This window comes from Malus sylvestris, chromosome 2 (genome assembly GCF_916048215.2).
Source record: "Malus sylvestris chromosome 2, drMalSylv7.2, whole genome shotgun sequence".
NCBI lineage: Eukaryota > Viridiplantae > Streptophyta > Magnoliopsida > Rosales > Rosaceae > Malus > Malus sylvestris.
Genome location: NC_062261.1, coordinates 15,005,620 through 15,029,146, shown reverse-complemented (window position 1 = coordinate 15,029,146; position 23,527 = coordinate 15,005,620). Strand labels below are relative to the sequence as shown.

At 37.6% G+C, this 23,527-nt stretch overlaps 1 protein-coding gene, 1 long non-coding RNA gene and 1 pseudogene across 2 annotated transcripts; 1 reads left to right on the top strand and 2 right to left on the bottom strand.

Annotated features, from left to right (window-relative positions):
- Positions 1 to 13,100: 13,100 nt before the first annotated feature.
- On the bottom strand, positions 13,101 to 14,367 carry LOC126604499 (uncharacterized). Its single transcript, XM_050271776.1, has 2 exons — positions 13,656 to 14,367; positions 13,101 to 13,440 (listed from the first exon to the last, which is right to left on the bottom strand). Exons 1-2 carry the CDS (start codon positions 14,076 to 14,078, stop codon positions 13,270 to 13,272), a joined length of 594 nt encoding a protein of 197 aa, XP_050127733.1. The 5' UTR covers positions 14,079 to 14,367; the 3' UTR covers positions 13,101 to 13,269.
- An 883-nt stretch (positions 14,368 to 15,250) lies between these two features.
- On the top strand, positions 15,251 to 19,301 carry LOC126601539 (probable receptor-like protein kinase At2g23200; annotated as a pseudogene).
- Positions 19,302 to 21,115: 1,814 nt separating this feature from the next.
- LOC126604520 (uncharacterized) lies at positions 21,116 to 22,900 on the bottom strand. Its single transcript, XR_007616675.1, has 2 exons — positions 22,050 to 22,900; positions 21,116 to 21,955 (listed from the first exon to the last, which is right to left on the bottom strand). It is a non-coding gene; the product is annotated as an uncharacterized LOC126604520 (long non-coding RNA).
- Between the last annotated feature and the right edge of the window lie 627 nt (positions 22,901 to 23,527).

The window sequence follows — 23,527 nt, the reverse complement described above, 5'->3', positions numbered from 1 at the left end:
TAATGTATTTTAACAATTTGAATCATCTATATTTTAGTATCCTTGCAAAAAATTAGACAATCTAAAATCATTAAGACATTCATTTATAGTGAAGAAAACAAACGAATACGATTGTGACATCCCACATCGCTCAGGGGAGTAGATCATATAAGCCTTATATGTATATTCTCATCTCTACCTAGCACGAGGCCTTTTAAGAGCTCACTGGCTTCGGATTCCATCAGAACTCCGAAGTTAAGCGAGTTTGCGCGGGAGCAATCCCATGATAGGTGAAAGTTCTTGTGTGACTTCCCAAAAACAAAACCATGAGAGCATGGTCGGGGCCCAAAGCGGACAATATCGTACTACGATGGAGTCGAGCCCAGATGTGGTGGGGGTCCGGGTCGGGATGTGACACGATTCTCAAAGAAAAACTACGTTTAATTCAACAGTCATACGGTTTGTATTTGGGTGGTTTTTTACGAACATAATCTTTGAGTTAAGATATAAAAAAATAAACAGATGGATCATTGTATACATTACAAAGTTGATCCCACAAAATGTATCACAAAAAGCTGTCACCCCGGATCCTAACCCTATATATATTGGATATACACGTGATCACAACATTTCACACAAATATTGTATAGGTACTTACAAAAATACAGGTGTTCACAATACATTTAAATAGCTAAATCCTGAACCAACTTTCTCTTTAAAGCTTGTTTGATACTATTTAAGTTTTTGGGTTTTCAATTTTTTGAAGCATGATGACGTTTTTGGTAACTACTTTTAGTCATAAAAAATGAAAATATAAATTAAAAAAAATCCTAAATTAAAAATGGAAAGCTAAATTTTGAAAACTCACAAAAGTAATTTTTGTTGTAGGCGTATTTGATTAAATGATCTAGGGTTTAGAGAGAGAGAAGGGCCGGCTACAAATAGAGAGAAGAGAGAGTGATTTAATTGTGAGGTATGTTTGATTCACCCCATTGTGCTTTTATTTATAGTAGTAGGATAGGTAAAAACTTTTCCCTTTAGAATTACAACATTTAATAGGTAATCAACTCCTAATAGGAATATAAGATACATTCCCATATCTACTAGAATTTACATAATCACATTCATATTCCCAGTGGGCCGACGATGTCCTTTTAAGTTTAAATAGATTCCTTGATTTCATAATTGATATCCGTATGATGTAATTTAATTGTTTGGACTTAGTTTCATTACGATACCTTACTTGGTCAAAATATGAATCAACGATCCGACCGTTGGATCATCACCAAACCTTAATGCGTTATAGAACATAATATTTAAGGATAGCTGGAATTGACAGATAGGGAATCCGACATATGGATCTTCCCGAATTAGATTTCTATGTTAGTTAAATTAATTGTTAACTACCACCTAATTCTAGCAATTAGTGGAGATCCGACCGTTTGATTGCGATGAGAATTTAGTATGTGGTTCTATGAGCATAATGTGAATTCTGTTGAATTATTTAGTATGTGGTTCTATGAGCATAATGTGAATTCTATTGAATTATGTATATATATATACACACACACACACCATCGACCTATGTTTATTGAATGTGAATTCTATTGAAGTGTTATTTTTATTTCTGGCCATCGATATATTTTCATTAAGTATGATTTGACTTGTGCTTTGGAAATATGGTTTGTATTGTATGATTGGATTGATGTGATGAAATGTGAGGGCTAGTAGTGGACCGTTAACCTATTGTCATGGGTTTTGTTACTTAGACACTTGTTTCACATCTTGTTTCCTTATTTCATTTTTTGTGTCATTCAGCCTTCTAAATTAAGTACTTGGTTCTTGTATTGTTTCTTCAAGCCGTTGTTGTATCCCTTGGTCTTCCACTCGATTCCATTGAGTGATGGTCCGGAATCGTATCCTGGTTCGGATTCCATTGAGTGATGATCCTGAATCCTTTCGATTCTGCGATTCCGTTGAGTGATGGTCCAGAATCGTATCCAGCTTATGTTCCATTTGGTGGTTCTATATGCATGGTACTCCCCGATTCCGTTGAGTGATGGTCCGGAATCCCTTCTATTCCGTGATTCCGTTGAGTGATGGTCCAGAATCGTATCCTAAGTTTGTTTCCGTTGAGTAGTCTGAAATCCATTTGGTAAATTGGTTCCTTGGATTTGATTTTAGCTTCAGAGATGTAGGCTTCGGTCGAACTATGTCGTTCTAGCCCTGCATATCAATGTGTTGTATAGGTTATTATTTGGTGTGATTATTGGATGTTGTTGGATGTAATTGTTATGATTATGATATACCGTTAATCAATATGGCTATAGATTATTATTGCGCCTCGTCGATTGTTCCTTGAGATGTTGCACGCTCTGAATTGTGCATTATGTTGAAATATGGCAGTTTATGTGATGAATATTCGAGTTTAGTGAAAAGTTGAACTACGAATAGCTTGATCCCTATTGAGGGTACGTGGGTAGTCTAACGAAGAGGTTATATGCAGCCATAAAGTATACGTAAAATTATTATGCAGCTGGATCTTGAATTATATTTTGTACATACCCAAAAGGCAAGGTATGTTGAGTTACAGGCATTTAGGGACGTCACGTGTCGATCTTAGACGTATGTCGGGATTGGGGCGTGACATGAAATCTCACGATTCTCGGAAGGCCAGCATGTTTCGTCTGAAGCATCATCGTAATCTAGAATAACCTCATGCGTTGGAACAAATGAATGAGCGATGGTTGGATTCAAACTAGGGTCACTAGTTGGTGCCATTTTCTTCTTCCGGGGTTGTGAATCCTTTGAACCAAAAGGTCTATCACGTTTCAAGGTCGGAGCAAATGATTGGCTAGCCGCTAATGTACATTGCCGCGTGGAAAGTGCAACCTTCCTACCTTTAGGGACGGTTCTATAACATCCCACATCACCCAGGGGAGTGGATCCTATAAGCCTTATATGTATATTCCCATCTCTACCTAGCAGGAGGCATTTTAGGAGCTCACTAGTTTCGGGTTCCGTATGAACTCCGAAGTTAAATGAGAAATGGGCCAGAGCATTCCCAGGATGGGTGACCTACTGGAAGTTTTACTCGTGTGAGTTCCCATAAACAAAACCATGAGGGCGTGGTTGTTGGAAATGTGCCCTAAAACCAATCATATGATGATACTTTACGGACATTTCACATGTTAAACTAATGTAGTTTAAATATAAAGGGCAAAGATTATTGTTTGAGCCGTCTCATATAAATGTTATATGCTTAAACGATAAGTCCAAGGAATATGTGATTGGGAGAATGCAATCTAAAGAAGTTAGATTCATGAGACCATTCTTTCGTAGACACATCCTAAACGTTCCTGATCATAGGATTGCCAATTGGGCATTGACAGTCCGTTAAGATCAGTACGTGTTGTGTCTTCTCTCAAGGAGAGTGACTAGTCTCGAGTCATTGGTGTGTGTGACATCAAGACAAGTACGTAGGTGCTCAATAGAGAATGAGTTCACTGAACACGATCAACGAAGAGTTCTCATATTCATGTCACATGAGAACTCATGGTTAGGATAATGCAAAGTAGTCATTTGACCTGAGGCATCACAGTTGTCTTGTGGTTAAGTCCTTGATCTTTAATTATGTCAAAGTCACCCAATCCACAGGTGTCCACGGCATCGTTGGGGTTAAGCCATTTAGCCATGGAGACAATTGAATGCGCAACAAGGGATCTCTAACCTTCAAACCGTTTGGGGGAGAATACTCTATGATATGATTGAAAATCTCTTATCAGAGTATGAATGAGATTTAGGAAGGCGTTCCAAATCACATTCAAGGTAATCATATAAGTAAACGAATCACATTGGATAGTAGACATGAATAAACTATCAAACCAAACAATGTGGTCAGGAGTATTGTATTAGAGCAAGACCGTATTGCATTTGTAATCCTAAACTGAATAGGTTCTCCACCTCTTCTGATTAGCTTGGGTAACCATGATATGCTGCTAGGTGTCACTCATGGTTTGTGGAAGCCCTAAACGTGTATAATCACTAAAGGGAGAATTGAAAGTAAGTTTCAATTCACAATCGATTTGAAATGGTTTTAATCGCCCACTGCCTCGCTAAAAGGAACCTAATGGATCGTACACCGTGTAAGGTGGAGATTGAAGAAACAATGGAGATGAGTAAGAATAATTAAATGGTTTAATTATTTATGGCAAGGATTAATTAATATGTTAATTAATCAAACGAATAAGTTCGTAAAAGACCACGGGTTAGTTTTGGGCCTCAAGGCCTAATGGGCTTCGAACGTCAAGCCCATTGACTTAAGTTGTATGACAACTTAATTCACAAAGGCCCAAAAGCCCAATAAAACCCTTATGGCCGGCCATGTTAGAGAGAATGGCTTTTTGGTTCTTTAGGTCACTTATTTGAAGGGACTATATAAAGGACTTTATAGCCTAAATTCATTAAAGGGTTCTTTTTGGAGAAAATTGGAGAGAACAAGTCTCTCCTTTTCTCTCTAGGAGGCCGGCCCCCTTGGAGGGATTTGCTAGCAAACCAACTCCTCCAAGGTCACTCATTTCTTCTCCAATCTAACCTTGGTGTGGAGACTTAGAGGTTCTCTATTTTGGGAACTTAGAGAATCCTATTCTTCCATCCAAATCCATAGATTTAAGAAGCAAGGAATGAAGGCCCTCTCTTTGGGTGATTAGCCTTTGCTTATGCAAAGAGGAATCTACAAAGGTATAAATCTCAACTCACTTTGTTTTGAGTTGATTCTTGGTTCACCAATCTACTAGGCTTTGAATTTCATGGGTAATGTTTTGTTTTGAGTGCATGCTTGCATGATTCCGCCTTTAATTGTTAATTGCATGCTATATGATGTTGCTCAAATGAACATGTTTTCACAAAATCTTCCTTCAGTGGTCGGGGCCTAAAGCGGACAATATCGTGCTATGGCGGAGTCAAGCCCGGGATGTGGTGAGGGCTCAGGTCGGGATATGACAATTTGGTATCATAGCCAATCCTTGGCCGGAAGTGTGCCGACGAGGACGTCGGGCCCCTAAGGGGATGGATTGTAACATCCCATATCACCCAGGGGAGCGGATCATGTAAGCCGTATATGTATATTCTCATCTCTACCTAGCACGAGGCCTTTTGGGAGCTCACTGCTTAGGGTTTCGTAGAAACTCCGAAGTTAAGCGAGAAAATGGCCAAAGCATTCCCAGGATGGGTGACCCACTAGGAAGTTTTAATCGCGTGAATTCCCAGAAACAAAACTGTGAGGGCATGGTCAAGGCCCAAAGCGGACAATATCATGCTACGGCGGAGTCAATCCCGAGATGTGGTGAGGGCCCGGGCCGGGATGTGACAGGTCCAGCTTTCCCAGTCAGGTTGTTGACGTACACGGGGTACATCTATCCTTGCAAGTATGTTTGCAGCAGGTATATGTAATCTTGTCACCTTTGCTAGATCATTAAAAGCATATGGCATGCTTTGAGCAATGCTCTGAAGATCTATAATTCATCGCACCTCAGTTTCAGACTGGGCAGTGTGAGGATCTAAATGAGACATAGTGGGAGCATACCATGACAATTCGCAGCATTCTACGGGAACATTAGCATGTTTATCTCCTCTTAACGATGGGAATATTGTCTCATCAAAGTGACAATCTGCAAAACATGTTGTAAATAGATCTCATGTCAATGGTTCTAAGTAGTGAACAATTGATGGCGAATCATAACCGACATAGATTCCCATTTTTCTCTAAGGACCCATTTTGGTACGTAGCGATGGCGCTATGGCACATAAATGGCGCACCCAAACACCTGTAAATGTGAGACGTCAGGCTCGTATCCAATGACGAACTGTAACAATGAATGTGGTTGAGTAGTGATGGGCCTCAGGCGGACCAACATAGTTGCGTGCAATATTGCATAACCCCAAGCAGATACCGGCAGTTTGGTTCTCATAACCAAAGTCTGAGCAATCAATTGAAGGCGCTTTATGAAAGCTTCTGTCAGGCCGTTTTGGGTGTGAACATGGGGTACATGATGTTCCACATCAATCCCTACTAACATGCAATAATCGTCAAAAATCTATGACGTAAACTCTTTAACGTTATCCAGTCGAATCAACTTAATTAGATAATCAGGGTGATGAACCCTTAACTTAATGATTTGAGCTAGGAGTTTAGCAAACGCGGCATTGCGTGTGGACAACAGGCAAACATGTGACCATCGTGTCGATGCATCAACCAACACCATAAAGTATCTAAATGGTTCGCAGGTTGGTTGGATAGGTCCACAAATGTCCCCTTAAATCCTCTAAAAAAACTTAGAGGGGTTGTGAATGATCTTTGTATGTGAGGGTTGAGTATACAACTTCCTTAAAGAACACGTTTTGCATAGCGGAACTCTAACATAAGGATGTAACTTATGCATGTGTGAAGATTTGAGGATACGGCGCATCATGTCACGTCCAGGATGTCCCACACAGTCATGCCAAATCAACAAAGTGTCTTGGAACTCAGGCATAGGGCCAGCTACACTGTGGGCTTCTATACCCCGAATGGTTATGATGTACAACCTACTCGGTAGATGTTCTAACTTCTCGTGAATATGCTTCTGGCCATATTTGTACAAAGTGATACAAAGAAATTCAGAACCATTATCTTCATTGGTTTCAAGATGATATTGATTATCTCGAATATCTCTAAAACTCTGCAACGTTCTTCAGGAACGTGGAGAATAGAATGCCTCCTTAATGGTCAAAATTGTACCATTAGACAACATGATACGTGCCTTTCCATATCCTTTAATCAGGTTAGATAAGCCCGAGAGAGTTGTCAAATGAGCTTTCTTAGGTATTAAGTTAGTAAAATAGTGTCATTCACGCAAGATAGTGTACGTGGTTGCACTATCTGCCAAACAACTAACTTCCCCGCCAAACAACTAACTTCCCCACCAAACATACCTAGAAATAAATTGATTGAATTGGTCACATGCATAAATATAAGTCCATTCATTCAATTAAGCAATTTGAGAAAATAATATCCATTCAAATAACAATCCATAATTCAAAACTAACCAAAACCAAACAAATTATTCCAAATACTTAGAAAAATTGTTCAAAATTAAACCATAAACCTAGAAAATAGGGAGGGTAGGGCCGGCCACTCCTAGTGGGTTCGGCCACTAGGGTTAAACACCCTAAAAACATGTCTAATTTATTCATCCATCAGCGCTGATGCCTCATGAAAATCCGATATCTCCATTAATGTAGTTGAATTTTCTGAATGATCCATATATGCAAAGTTAGACTCATAACGGGAATGATACTTGGCAATAGCCTCAGGGGAAGCTCAGCATACGAGTGACCAATGATCTCTTGATCCACATCGATTACACATGTCCAGTTTAGTAGAAGCGGGTTGAACGGGGAGCTTTGCCTTTGTTCTTGAAGTTTGGGGCCTTAGGGGCTAGTGGTGGATGTTGCTAAGTCGTATTTCCTCCCTTAGGTGCAGCACTCTATTGACCTTCGGCCCATGGTTGGGCTTGCTGCCCATTGCCATGGCCACGAAGATGCTTTTGTCGTTTATAGCTGTTATAATGGGTCGCATACACTTCAGGCGCAGCGTTCGAGCCAGTGGGTCGAGCTTGATGATTATTCATCAAAAATTGGTTCTGCTTTTCAGCGAGAAGTAAAATAGAGATCAAATCCAAAAACTTAATGAATTTATGTGCCCTATATTGTTGCTGCATGACAATATTGATGGCATGGAAAGTCGAATAGGTCATCTCTAGAAGATCTGATTCAGTTAGTTCCACTATACAGAATTTCAACAGTGAACGAATTCTACAAACTTCAGAGTTGTATTCATTCACGGATATTACCAGTCGTGTCTTACTTCAAGCAAGTATATGTCTTTCTAGTGATCGAAACGGTCAGCCAGAGCAAGCCAGAGGGTGCATGGGTCCTCCTCAGCGAAGTACTCAGTCTATAGTGCATCGTGGATGTGTCTTCGAATGAAGATCATTGCAGTAGCCTTCTGAGCTTCCTCAACAGGTTTGTCGGCGATATGTGCCTCGATAGTGGCTCTAATGCCCTTTGCAGTTAGATGAAGCTTCACTTCTTGAACCCACTTCAGATAGTTTCTTCCAGAAACTTCTAGAGCAAAGAAATCGAGTTTGTTCAAGTTCAACATGTCCCTAAAACGGAGGGAAAAAAAACATGATTAGTCATATGGTAAGCCATAGACATATATCGTAGAACATACAAGTTCTATAAACATGTATTCGTTTAATTTATACATGAAAACTACAGGTGCAATATACTAATTTAAATATAGTGGATTTGAGGTTCTTTGAGAACTAAAGTATGAGAGCTTCGTTACTACGAAAATATGTTACAATTCAGAGTATAAATAATAAATAATTGAATCGTTAATGTCCAAAAGTGATCTTCAGGTCAATAATTTTGGATTCATTATTAGATTAATGGATTGCATATCACTTTTAATTAATTCAATAAATTGGGTCATACGAGGTTGATTGTAGAAGCTAAATAATATTAAAATAATATTAACGGGTCTAAAACATAGCCCAAAAAATAATTGGGCTTGAGTTGGGTGCCTTGAGTAAAAGGCAAGGCCCTATAAAAGCCTCGGGAGTGGGCTGCAAGCCACGGGGGTGAGGGAGAAACCCTAGCCGTAGCTGGGTTTCAATTTTGGGCCTAAGAGGGGCACGAGACAAGGCCCAACGAAAGCTGGCTTGTGGGTTTGTCGCGGGAAACCCAGCCTCAATGGGCTAGCTGGTGCGAGCCAGGTCTGCTGCAAAGCCCAGCAACCATAAAGGTTGCAGCGTGCAGGTCGTGGGTCGAGACAAGGGGGCAGGGCTATAGGCCCGTGCGACATGGAACCCAAGCCGAGGTTTGGTTTTGTCCAAGAGGGAGCAGCAGGCCCAAAAAGGGTTGTGCAGGTGGTCCAACTTGTCAACACCATCCATGGTCATGCCGTGGTGATGCCAAATATTACCCAAATTTTTTTCAAACCTAGGGTTTAGGAAACCCTAAATATTCTTCTAATTTAAGTTTATACATTGACTCACATATTCCACATAACAATTTAATTGTGCGATGCAAGAAACAAATATATATATATATATATATATATATATATATATATATATCGTAAGGAAAATATAAACATAGAGGGGTTCATGCATCATGGGAATGTTTTCATGCTTTGTGGACGTTTCAAATATCTTCTTTTATTTTAAGCGTACCTGATTAGCAAAAAACGAATATAAGCCTTTGAATTTGGATGATAGCCTCCACCTACAATCCGTCAATTCCTCAGATTCTGGTAAGAGCGTGCTAATAACGTGTTGTAGGCCTATTTGTGAGGTATGTTTAGAGGGAGAAAGGGGGCTGGCTGGCTACAATTAGAGAGAATAGAGAGTGATTTAATTGTGAGGTATGTTTGATTCACCTCATTGTGTCTTTATTTATAGTAGTAGGATAGGTAAAAACCTTTCCTTTTAGGATTACAACATTTAATAAGTAATCAATTCCTAATCGGAATATAAGATACATTCTCATATCTACTATGATTTACACAATCACGTTCCTATTCTAAATATGACTGCAACAACTTTCAATTTTTAGGTTTTGTTTTTCATTTTCAATGTTAAAAAAAAAAAAATCCCTGATAGCGAAATAATCATCTAATAGCCCTTAGTACAAAACTAATTTGTAGGGTTTTCGTTTTGGGTTAATACTTGATTAGGAGTAGGTTTACAGGGTTAGCTGGCCTAATCCAATGTTAGGTTCTTTCTCATGTCGTCTTCAGCATTTTTTTTCCTTCGTTTGATGTGACCTTCATCTTAAGCATTTAACTTTGACAATGAGATTGGTGGAAATGGATAAGAGCAACACAAGAAGGGTTGTATTCTAAGTTGTTAAATTTAACAACTTACATATAATAAAATCAAAACGGTGCAAATGGATAAGAATAATGCAAGAAGGTTGTATTCGTGTGAAATTAAAAACAAAAAAAAATCAAGAAAAAAAAACAAAAATCATTGAGGAGAGAAAAACTTGTAGGCGGGGATGCCCAAAAATTTGTGTGCCGAAAAGATAGAGTCTTGAAGGGTGGAACCGCATGCCATACAAGGGAAGATCAAAGCAACACTAAATTTGCTAATTTGTACTGCATTCCCTTCACCAGAAACATGAGAACAACGAAAAACCATGTGCTGTAAAAGGGAAATACAATTTTTCCAACTAATTCGAAGTTGCCAAGGAGGAGAAAAAAAGCCAAAAGAAAAGCTGGAGATCATACTGAATAGTCACTTTCGATGCACAGATATCGCCAACCCCGCACGTGGGCCAACTCCACAGCATGAAGCTTAACACAGAAAGATGTATAATGCCCCAAAGTCTGAGATAAACAACAAGAAAAAGAAAAAGAAAAAAAAAACAGTTGAATCAGGAAAGACCCACCACGAGCCGCATGACCCAAGTTGCCCTTAGCAAGCTTAGGCCATTTCCAACTGATCTAGCCAGAGAGCCGAAAATAGCTTAAAATGATACGAAAATCATCTCCAACTGAAGGCTAGGCCAAAGGGCTCATGGGCCCTACCGGGCCACAATTGCACAATGGGGGCAACTGGCTGGCCCGAACCAACCAGCCAGCTAGCCCCGAGCCGGTCTACAATTCAAGCCCAGTGACTACCTGGCGTCAGCATGACGCCAGCTAGCAACGGCTAGCTAACGCCAGGTAGCCATTGGATTTGATATATATATTACAAATTAAAAAAATTAAAAATTTTAATTTTTTTCCTATAACTACCTAAGCCATTAAACAATATTAAACAATATTAAAAACATTAAATAACATTAATCTTAAACAACATTGAAAAAAAAAACATTTAATAATATAAAACTTAAATGCCTACTCCATGCTTCTTTTGGCCAGAAGATGTGCAACAAGATCCTGTTGTAGTTACTTGTTTGTGGCACACAAACGTATCAGCCTATTGCACCTCATGTACTCATTTAACGAAATATTACCAGTTATTATATCGAAAAGCAAATTAGGCCCATCATATATTTTTGCACAAGCCCTCCTTTACCTATTTGGATCATCTTGGTCGTCATCAAATTCTCCATCAATATAGACATCGCACTCATCCTCCATAATCATGTTAACATGTAATATGATGCATGACATCATGATGGAGTTCAATTTATTTCGACTCCACCCTCTTGCCGGTTCCTTGACGATCTTCCACCGTGCTTGTAGAATACCAGAAGCTCTCTCAACATCTTTCTGGTATGCATCTTGGTGTAAGGTAAACCACCTTTGGGCATCATTCATATGGTTTGGAATTGCTTGTACAAGTGTTGTCCACTTTGGGTAGATGTCATCTGGCAAGTAATACCCCATATTGTACTGACAATCGTTAATATAGTAGTCAAGTTGAGGTAATTTACCCTCCGTCTGGTTATTAAAGAGAGGTGAACGCCTAAGAACTGTAATGTCATTTTGGGATCCTGAGACTCTAAAGAAAGCATACCAGATCCATGTGTCAAACGAGGCAACTGCCTCTAATACAATAGTTGGCTTTGTCGATCTTCCGCTAAAGCCTTTTTGCCATTCGGTGAAAAACCAAGGCGGCCTGCTCTGTCCAGCTTCTGTCGAAAGTATAGATTGACATGTTGGACATCATAAAGTAAACGCTCGAAGACATGACGCATCATCCAGAAGCGACATCTGAAATCTTCTTCTGTGTACACCAAGTTGGGGTTGAAGTAGCTGTTCATCAGATTGTCATGCGCCATCTTTCTGTTTCGTGGTTTGTAAGAGCGACCAGTAACAGAGCCACCTTATTGAGGTTGTTCCTCAGTTGGCTCACACGCCATGACCCCAACCATGGCTACCATATATGATGTGTTGCGTCATGCTTCATCTTCTTCATCAGACTCCTCATCTTCTCATCTCATATGCGCCCATTTTTCTTCTAATTCGGAATTGGATAAGGACCCCCATTTGGAATCCGAAAAGGATCCAAAGTTGGAATTCATTGCAAACTTGAATTGAAAGATATTGAATTGAAAGAGATATTGAGATTCCATATCGACAAGAAATCTGCAAAGTTGAACACATATCGACACGTGGCACTCGAAATTCGAGACGTAAAATTATTGAGATTCCATCTCGAAAATTATTGAGGTAGTTTAATTTTAGTAACCATATTAATTCAATTAAAATAATAAATTATGTTTGGCCTATGGCCCTTTGGCCCCCTCAGTTGGAGATGGTTTTTTGTCATAGGAATATGTTTGGCCTATGGCCCTTTGGCCCCTTGGTTGGAGATAGTAAGAAATATGACATGTCACTGTTCATTAAAATATTAAGTTCTTAGAGGACTATAAGGATAAAAGGAGTCCTCTGACCCTTCTTTGGTTGGAGATGACCTTATCTGTATCCACTTCACCCTAAGACAATTTTGAAACAAAATATGGAGAATAAATTTTGAAACAAAAAATATGTGTGTTCAATCAAACTTTAAAAGAGTTAATAAAATCTATAAAAATAAAAAATAAAAAAAACCATATTCAATTAGAATTTAAAAGAGTTTATAGTAATCCAAATACATTCACTTCTTATTCGATTTTTTTTTTTTGTTATCTATACTAAGAGATAAGAGATTGGGTTAAGCCTCACAATGAATTAGTAATAATCGGTTCAAATTCGCGTTGGCGAGAATCAAACTTAAAACCTCTTTTACAAGTAAAAAGAAATATCACTATATCGTAGTACTAAAACTGAATGATTTTGATAAATTTGTCGGGATTCCGTATTGTTGTTTCCTATATGGGTAGGTGTTCTCGAATACCCTTTGTAAATTGTACTGTTGTTTCCTATATTTAATGAATTTTTAGTGTATGAATGTCCATCAAAACATTATCAAACTTCACAAATTTATAACTCTATTAAACTATTTTTTAAATCTCGTTAGGTTGGTTTCCTGTCCTATTCTTTTTTCTTGGTTTCATGTCGCCGTCGCCTTAATTTTTAAATATATCCAAAAGAGAAAAATAGATCCAAAACTCGGTGCTAGAATTAAAAATAACACGATCCATTACGAACACGGCACACAAAATTACATGGGACGGCAATGCACTTCTTGAACATGATCACTATACATGTAACATAGTGATCTTCTTCTTAATTCATTACAAAATTACATTAACAAAGGATAATTAATTAAGTAGGTAATTAAGGATCTAAATCCACGCGTCATCGTCATCGTCATCGTTCCTTGGAGTCCAATCATTTGTTGCAGGGTTGCTTTTGATCTTCGATCCCACTCTCGCATGACTTTCAGGTAGATGAAGATGGAGCCCATCAGCTTCACTGCCCTCTTCTCTCACCGCTCTTATGAACCCAGTTCCGGTCTGAACAATTTAATCCAATTCAAATCAAAACCAAACCAAATTAAATTCATGAACTCATCAAACCAAAGGATATATTAACTCAAAAAGTAAGAGGAAAATTAACTAAAAATTATCAGAAATTAAATTCCAATATTTACAACATATATATCGATTAGATATAGATGATTTGAAAAACGAATCATTTCAGAATTTCCCAAAAAAGTAAGAGATGTTACCGTGTGATGCTGTTTGTCGATGGAATTGAGTTCCTTGTAGTACTCTGTATCCACAAACTCATCTTCCACCGTGGGATCTCCCTGCGCTGAGAGTATAACAGCAGCGGATTGGGACTCGAGAGAACGAAACTTGTCCAGCTCAGGAATGGTGGGTTGTTGGTCGACGACGAAGTAGGGAACCGGGTTTGAATCGGGGTCGCTCCGGCTCGGCTTGATGGGTCGCTTTGGGGCGGCAGAGTCGAACTGGGCCCTTACCTGCTCGGCGATCTTGAGCTGTTCATCGGGTGACAACACCTCGTCGCTCCGGCTCGGCTTTACCGGCTTCATCTGCCCCACCACCATCAAAGGTTGGATCTTTCTTCCGTTGTGGTTTGAGTTGGCGGTGGATCCATACTGTGAAACGGGGATTCGAACAGAAGACATCGGATACAGAGATAAACGCTCTTAAACGACTTGGGTTGGAAGTAGTTTGCTTTTTGTTTCGATTTTGGATGGGCTCTGTATGTGTTTATATACAGCAATTGAAGGAGAATGACAAGAAATTTTTTTTGTGTTGCATAATTCAAGGTGCTCCACGTGTAGTAATTTGTGTTCTGATACATTAAAAAATTTCACGAAAATAACAAGTGACGAGGAAATTGGGAAGGAGGTGAAACCGTGGGCTAATCAAATTACTGGAAAGTATGAAACCGCTTTGCTGAGAGTTTTGAGCAGTTTTTGTGGAGGGATGATTGGTGTGTAGGTTCTGACTCTGAATGGGCCTGGAAAAGGGCTTTTCATCATTGTGCGGCTAAAGTTGCTGGTTCTAGAACTTTCAAAAGTAAGTTTACAGCCACAGGCGGGTCTAATCGTTCGTAAATGTCGATTATCATCAAACACGAATTTGAATCAAATAATTATAAGTTGTCAATTGTGAGACTTAACTTAGTAATAGTGTAAATAAATATTCTATGTATTAAAAAAAAGCAGACTTACTAAACTTAATCCTGAATTTTGAAAACTAATCTAAATTGTAGAAAAAGTGATTTGAATTTGATTGTATAGCTAACATTCGCCGTAACCAATGTGGCTAAGCCACGTAAAGATTTAGCTTTCATACCTGCTATGTTCTTTTTTTTTTTCTCCTTTTATTTGTCACCTTATGAAGTTGGCATTACCCAATTTCAGCATTTGCCTCTTCTTCTTCTAGTAGCTTCCCTCTGGAGGAGGATGATGCGCCCAGAACAGCTGATGGCCATTGAAATCCATTTTACAGAAGTATTTTCCCATTCAATTCTTGTTATGCTAATTTCAGATAATGAAGTTATAAACCTGATTAAGTTGTGCTACTTTGGTTTGACATTAGTATAGCTTCATTTACAAGCATTTTCACAACCCCGTTGGATCACCATTTCATTTTTAGTTTTTAATTTTCGTTTTTGTGTTCAATTCTAATTTATTATTTATTCAGGTAGGGTCATAATATTGTAGGAAATGTAGTCCACAACCACTTTTTTCTGTTCTTAGTCTTCATACTTCCATAATTTCCATGGTCACTCGGATAGGAATTCCATAGGCTAAAAACTTGCAAAATTCAGCAACTCCATCAAATTTTCATGGAAAATCTTGGTGCCGGTAAAACCCGTATCCCTCTATTTTCTGTGCTTGTTTTTCTCCTCCACTCTGTCTCTTGAGCTTTTGAGCTCCTAGATAAGTACTTCATCAATAGTGGGTCAAATGCTAATGCAACCTCAATAACCAAGCGTTCACTGCAGATGATTTCTTATACTCAAAGGCGAGCAGCTTTGTCAATGGCGGCAGCCAGTTGCCAGCTACATTATCGAATGATTCGAATCTTTACCATACAGAAAGAGTTATCAGGTAACAATCCTACTAGGAGCTCGAGTAATCTATCCACTGCTTTTTATTATGTTTCGGCTTCTCCTGATATTTGAATTCTGCATTCACGCTGTTGAACAATTTCATTGCTAAAATAGTAGTAGCAATTCTATGATATAGGAGTTTTTCTTGGCATTGATCCTGGCTCATTTAGAATATACTTCACGCGTCATGGACTGTCTTTTGCATTTGTAAATGCCATTGAAATCTTCCTTGCCACTGCAAATTTCAGCCCTGAGAATTACACAAGTAGTTCCCCTTTAGTTCTACATACAATTTACAGGGTGAATGTTGGAGGTCAAGAACTCGGACTACTTGATAACAAACTATCATGAAACTAGGATCCCGATGATCTTCATATGTCGAATTCAAACTCTGAAAAGGAAGCCGGACCCTCATTGATGCCTAACTACGGTGACTTGGAATCTGATGGTTTTGTTGCTGCTGCTAATGATTTTATTTCCCTAGGTTCAGTTTACCGGACTGCCAAAGTAATGGACAATAATAGTAGTGGCCCATCCACTATATTCAACATAACCTGATTTTATAACATGTTGCCTTACTACTATGATTTCGTGATAGAGTCTAATGAGTCTGAACTCATTAGCATCAGCATAGGTCCTAATGCAGAAACCAAAACTAAAAATTCCTTTCTAAATGGACTGGAAATCTTGGAAACAATGGAGGAATCAGCACCAGTTCCAAATATGAAGAGTCGAAGAACACAAATGTTGTTGTTCTGGTTGGTTTGGTTCTTGAAGGCCTGTCTCTTATCTGCATTTTGGTAATTGGAATCTTGTTTGGTAGACCCGGCCGTTTCTGGCACGACACGAAAATAACGGGTTTCGGATCAACACGATAACTAATCGGGTCATTATCAGGTAACCCGTTAATAACAGGTTCTTAAACGGGTATACACGTATGTAACCCGTTTCGACCTGTTAAGAAAAAAATTATTATAATAATTTTAAAGTTTAATAATAAAAAATTTATTATAAAATACAATAACCATATTAATATATACAATATATTCTATATCAAATATATAGTTTTGTATTATTATTCTATATAAGTTAAAAAAAAAGTTTTAGTCATTATTTATTTTATTATGAGAGTTCCTATTATAATTACTAAGATAAATTTTACTTAACATGTTATTGTCCAAAATTAAAATAAACTAGTATAATATTTGTATAGACAAGAACTAAGAAGACATACATACAAATATAAAAAATGTGAATGAATATATAAACACTCGTGATTCATCATTATTCCTCCACGAGTAGATAATTGTTACACTTACATTATCGTTTAGATTTTTAAAATCCTCCAAACCCTCATGAATAATGTTTTTATTTGAGGGCAAAATTAATAAAATTAATAATAATTATTGTAGAAGTGTAAAAAGTGTAAAAAAAAATATACAATCACTCATAGTGACAAGCTTTACAACTTTCATGAAGAGGTCAACTTCGAAATCCAACGTTATAATCCATAAACTTTAAATTTATATTTAACCGTCGATTGTCATTTATACTTTATTCTTCTTACTGAATTTCATTTTTAAAATTTTCTTTTTTGAAAACATGATCATCTGGCGAATGTAAGAAGATGAATGGTTCAGATCTTTAATATCACGTTTCGATATTTACGGTTAACTGAAATATGAGTCAATGTCATAGTTTGTAAAAACTTTATAAACATCAAGCAATATTTACACTAACCGTAAAACTCTGAATATAATATCAACAATCAAAACCGTTCATCTTCCTACATCCTCTAATAGATCATGTTTTCATAAAAGAAAATCCAAAAAAATAAAATATGATGAAAAAAATGAAGCGTAAATGTAAACAACAATCAACGGTTAAATTTTGATCTATAAAAATAAATGAAAGTAAATTTGTACCATTGGATTCTATTTCATTTGTATTATTAGAACTTTTCTGAACGAAAAAACCCCTTGTCTATTCCATTTTTCTCCAATTTGACCATTTGATCAAAACAAAAGCCCTAATCCCTTTCGAGAAAGGAGGGTTCAGCGTGAGTACGAAAGGCGCCGCGTGCGCGACAAGGCCTGTGGAGGTCTCAAGTCCCAACGACGACCGACGACGAGCAACGGCGAGCTGTTCTCACAGAGAAACGGCGACCACTGGTGACCTGAGCTTCTCCAGTGGTGACCAAGGAGGGGCTGCGCGAAAAGGCCAGAATAAGTTTCAGTCCCAACGACGACCAACGGTGAAGCAGCAGTGAGCTTCTCTAACTGAGCAATGATGAACACTGGTGAGTGTAGGAGAGATTCTTGACTGCTGCTGCGTGACTGCCCGAGCTTATCCAACGGTGACTAACGGTGGGGCTCTGTTGCAATACCAGGTACGTGTGGGTTTTGGCTGGATATCTGGGATATAGAATGGCGAAAACTGGGGAAAAATTTGATGGTGCCGGATCTACAAGCGGAGGAGACTGAGGAGACCAACCCTGTGGGGTCTCCAAAGTTTTGTTTAGGTTTGATTAGCCTTTCCGCCCCTATGTCCAATTCCATGTTCTCTCAGAAGCCCACATACTCTTAACCCCTTCCCCTCTTCTCTGCCATTAGTTGTTAAGCAATCTCTTTGCAGGTTTCAATATCATATTTTAATCATGTTATTGGTACTAAATGTGATAATGAAGCCTTATAATCAGTGCAATGTATTATCTAATATGATGTTGATTTTGTCATCTGAGTTTCTTAGAAAGCTCGCAGCTTGGTTACTTTTCTGACTAGGGTTTTTACTTTTATTTGTATTTTTTAGGAAATTGCAGAAACCTCACATTGAGATTTGGTTCTTTCAGCAGTAGGACCTCAGGATTGAAGACTGAATTATTGTAAGTTTGTTTTCGTTTTCAATCCCAAATTATTGTAAGTTTGTTTTCTTTTTCGTTTTGGCAAGCGAAATCTCAATTATGCTCCACTATTGTTTTATAGTGTTTTTGTTGATGTTGGTACACATATTACTGTAAAATGAGCTCTTTATCTTTGTTTGTTATAATTTTAACTACTCTAATTGATATGCCCAAGTTACAAATGAGGATTATTAGGGAAAAAAACATTAGTTGTATAATTCCAGGAAAGGTGTAAATGAGAACTATCAGGGAAAAGAATAGTAGTTGGATGTCACAATATGGTATGTATATACTTATTTAGTATTATGTTTTTTTTATTTGATTATTTATTGGTTTAAAATATATTTTCCTTAACGGGTAACAGGTTGGGTCATATTAGCTGTTAATATTATTGGGTTGATTTCAAGTCGGGTCATTTTACCCGTTTATTTTAACGGGTGTTACACGACCCGACCCGACCCGTTAAGATATCAGATATGACACGAAAACGACACGAACACGGAAAACACGACACGAATGCCAGGTCTATTGTTTGGTATGAAATACAGAAAGGCAAAGCGTGTTGAAACTTCGGAATGATCACCAACCCCTACATTTGGAGGAGCTAGTACCATAGCAGGTTGAGTGAGGGAAGGATTACTGGCTCCCCTGTGACTTATCTAAATCTTGGGTAGATGTTATCTTTTGATGCACTTCCGCAAGCAACGAACAACTTTGACACAAGATTGCTGATAGGTGAAAGTGGCTTTGGGAACGTCTATAGAGGAACTCTATCTGATGGCAGAAATGTGATATGACCAATATTGCATACATTTTAATGCCCTTTAGTTAGATTTTTGTTATGTTTTTCGTGAATTTAGTTTGTTTCATTTAGTTTTATGTTTTTCTTAGATTTGAAGAGTGAAGATGAAAAAAGAAGAAGAAGGAGCACTTTTGCGATTGAAACAAGTTTGGCCCGTTGGAAGCAGAGGCTGTTTGTGCGGATCAGCCAATTTGACGGAATAAATTGTACTTCCTAAGAGTGAACCAGCTGTTGAGCCTTATACCATTGGAAAGATATGGAAGTTAGCTTTCAGAGGAATTTTACGGTTCGTGATTCCGAGTTTCCTAGACGATGTTACGAAGATTTTCGTACAAGACGTCGGTCAGCCAAGTCTACGCGGAAGTTGCAAAGTCTGTTGGGTGTCTGTTGGGTTTTTCAAGTCATAATTCAGTCGAAGCCCAAAGCCCAAGATAGAACGTGTTGAGCTGACTTTAATCCTATTTCGAATAGTTTTGAAGTAATTATTTGGGAAGTTTACTTGCCGCATCATTCAATTATGCAATACAAGATGTCACAAGACCTAATTATGTTAGGACTTGTCATATAAGGAGGGCCTTTGGGAACGTGATTTTGGGGATTCTCTGAGACATTTTGGAGGAAGAAGAGCAGCAGCCGCCAACCATCTTTCCTAAGATTTTCATGTTCTTAAAATTTTTAATTATGTTTTCTTATTCTATGAGTAACTAAAATTTTTTTTCTAGGGTTAGCCCTAGCATGGATGTTTATGGTTTTTAATGTTATTCATTGGATTTCTAGCTTCTTTTAGATGAATGCTTAATCACTGTTTGAATTGTTACTTTTTGTTTGAGTTATTTGATTGATCACCTTAGGACTTTGCATCTAGTAAGATTGGAAGATGAATTTGAGGTTGAACTAGCAATATAATTCAATTAGCTTCTTGTGGTTAAGTGTGGTAAATTACATTATTGCTTGACAAAGAATAATGGTTTGCTTGGTTTCCTTGTTTTCTAGAGCGTAAAGAGTCCTACTTGTTAAATTTATGCCTTAACTAGGATAGATTGCATGTTAGAATATACGACTTTTGCTTGAACTAGGAGAGAATCATTCACTTAAGGAAAACTATGGTCTAACGTGTCTGACAAGGACTTGGATACGGGAATTATCATCTAAAGAATCAAAAGATCCGTTGAATGCATTGAAACCTAAACTAGATTGCTTGTGGTTGATTCTGAATCCCTAGATTTTCATCACTTGCCTTAAAACACAACGTTTTCTTCTCTTTAATTTTAGTTTTAATTTAAGGTTCTGTTTTTGTTCGTTTATAAAATCATCACAACAAACTCTTCACATGTTTGATTGATTTATTAATTAAGATCGAGTCTAGTTCGATGTTTGGGTTTATATTTTATATTTTTTGGTTTGTGTCTTCAATCTCCAATTTCATAAACTAAACCAAATCTAATTATATTAAAGACACAAACCCAAAAATATAAAATATAAACCCAAACAACGAACTAGACTCGATCTTAATTAATAAATCAATTAAAGATGTGAAGAGTTTGTTGTGATGATTTTATAAACGAACAAAAACAGAACCTTAAATTAAAACAAAAATTAAAGAGAAGAAAACATTGTGTTTTAAGGCAAGTGATGAAAATCTAGGGATTCGGAATCAACCACTAGCAATCTAGTTTAGGTTTCAATGCATTCAATGGATCTTTCGATTCTTTAGATGATAAGTCCCGTATCTAAGTCCTTATCAGACACGTTAGACCATAGTATGATTCTCTCCTAATTCAGGCAGAGGTCGTATATCATAACATGTAGTCTATCCTGATTAAGGCATAAATTTAACAAGTAGGACTCTTTGTGCTCTAGAAACCAAGCAAACCATTATTCCTTGTCAAGACCACACTTAACCACAAGCAGCTAATTGAATTATATTGCTAGTTCAGCCTCAAATTCATCTTCCAATCTTACTAGATGCAAAGTCCTAAGGTGATCAATCAAAGAACTCAAACAAAAAGTAACAATTCAAACAGTGATTAAACATTCATCTAAAAGAAGCTAGAAATCCAATGAATAACATTAAAAACCATAAACTTGCATGCTAGGGCATAACCCTAGAAAAAGAATTTAGTTACTCATAGAATAAGAAAACATAATTAAAATTTTTAAGAACATGAAAAACTTAGAAAGATGGTTGGATTCTCCAAAATGTCGCAGAGAATCCCCTAAGAAACCCCCAAAAGCACGTTCCCAAAAGCCCTCCTTATATGGTAGACAAGTCCAAACATAATTAGGTCTTGTGATATCTTTTGTATTGCATAATTGAATGATGTGGCAAGTAAACTTCCCAAGTAATTACTTCAAACCCATTCGAAATAGGATTAAAGTCAGCTCAACACGTTCTATCTTGGGCTTCAACTGAATTATGACTTGAAAAACCCAACAGACTGCGCAACTTCCGCGTAGACTTGGCTGACCGATGTCTTGTACGAAAATCTTCATAACATCGTCTAGGAAACTCGGAATCATGAACCGTAAAATTCCTCTGAAAGCTAACTTCCATATCTTTCCAATGGTATAAGGCTAAACGGCTGGTTCACTCTGAGGAAGTACAGTTTATTCCGTCAAATTGGCTGATCCGCACAAACAGCCTCTGCTTCCAACGTGCCAAACTCGTTTCAATCACAAAAGTGCTCATTTTTCTTTTTTCTTCATCTTCACTCTTCAAATCTAAGAAAACATAAAACTAAATGAAACAAATTAAATTCACTTAAAAACATAACAAAATTTTAACTAAAGGGCATTAAAGGAGTCCAGATAAGGTCCAAGATATTACATACTGTAGAAACTTCAAATTCCAGATGTGAGATTTTACGTTCTTTTGCTAGCACAGTAAATGCTCTTAATTACTTGAGTTAGAAGTCACTTGGTAGAGTTACGTTAGCTTCTAAGAACTGCGTTTCATCTCTTCAAGTACACTATCAACGGAAAATATACATAGGTTTAGGCTACAATCATATATGCATAGGCTGATGCATATCTAGTTCCAAACTATATATTCTTTACAGTTGCTCTGAGAAATACATAAGAATAACATGTACCACACAGCCAAAAATAGATGAAGGAAGCCATGAAAAACATTGAAAGTATGAATCTAAGGGAAGATTATACGAGTCATATGACTATATCTAATGGCCAGAGCCCCTTCTGCTAGGTCCAGAAGCCAACGTAGACATTTTCTGATAACCGACGAAAACCTTGTCCCTCATCTTCCTGGCAAAGCTCGAAAACGAAGGTCTTGTTGTCGGTCCAACGTCGGCTCCTCTACGCCCATCTGAACCAAGAAGACCTCTACATTCAACTAGAACAACAACACTGGACTGTGAAAACACTAGAAACATCATCAAAACTAGTAGAAATGATGAGGAGGAACTAATGTGTTTCATAACTTTTTATGCTTCAAAAACTAAGTTTTGTTGAATATATGAAGCTCCTCCCCAACTATATAAGATAATTCTTTCAACCAATATATTATTCTCCAAAGCAAAAGGAATGGAGCACAAAAAGAATGGAGCACAAAAAGATTGGCTTTTTGGTGTTCTTTGGCATCTTGATTTCCATATACAAGGGATTGGAGGAGGAGGAGGGATTTGGGTGGCAGAGGAGAGGACAGTGAAGGGCCCTTTGCGTGTGGGACCCTAACAAGGAAGTCTTTGACTTTGACCAACTCATATGTTGTCGTTGTTAAATTCCTATTGCTTGTGATTCGTGACTTTCTGTCCACATTCGTATGGGTTTGTCCCAATTTTAGGACTTCGTGAGAACATGGGGTTTTCGGCTCCGACCAAAGTATAAACACGGGTTACGGTTTTGAATAAATTTAGAGGTCGGTTTGGTGCACACATTGCACAACTCTTAGGAGTTATAGGTATGTGCGTGTTGTTGTAGCAAATCAAATTAAACATTTTTAGACTATCTCCAACCCTTAAGTTAAAATCTAAAATTTTTAACTCAGAAAATTTAGGTTTTAACTCAAAAATATGTTTTCGGCTCCAACCCTTCTGGATTAAATTTGTAGTCTAAGATCATTAAAGAATGAATTTAGGATTCTTAAGGTAATTTAAAAAAAATTATGTAAACTATCCAAATTTAATTTTATGAACATTTTAACCTAAAAATATTTAGATTCTAATAAATATTGAAAAAAATCACTAAACCGACACCAAAAAACTCGTGAAGCACTATGAAAGAATACAAAACACATGAAATAATTTTTTTTAATTATTTTAGCCATTGGATTTAAATTTGGACCGTTAGA

What these genes read in the sequence shown, in the direction of transcription:
- LOC126604499 (XM_050271776.1), bottom strand. Translation starts at nt 14,078, where the DNA reads ATGTCTTCTGTTCGAATCCCCGTTTCACAGTATGGATCCACCGCCAAC. An exon ending in TCGACAAACAGCATCACACG is followed by an intron (nt 13,441 to 13,655) that starts GTAACATCTCTT and finishes TAAATTGTTCAG; the next exon opens with ACCGGAACTGGGTTCATAAG.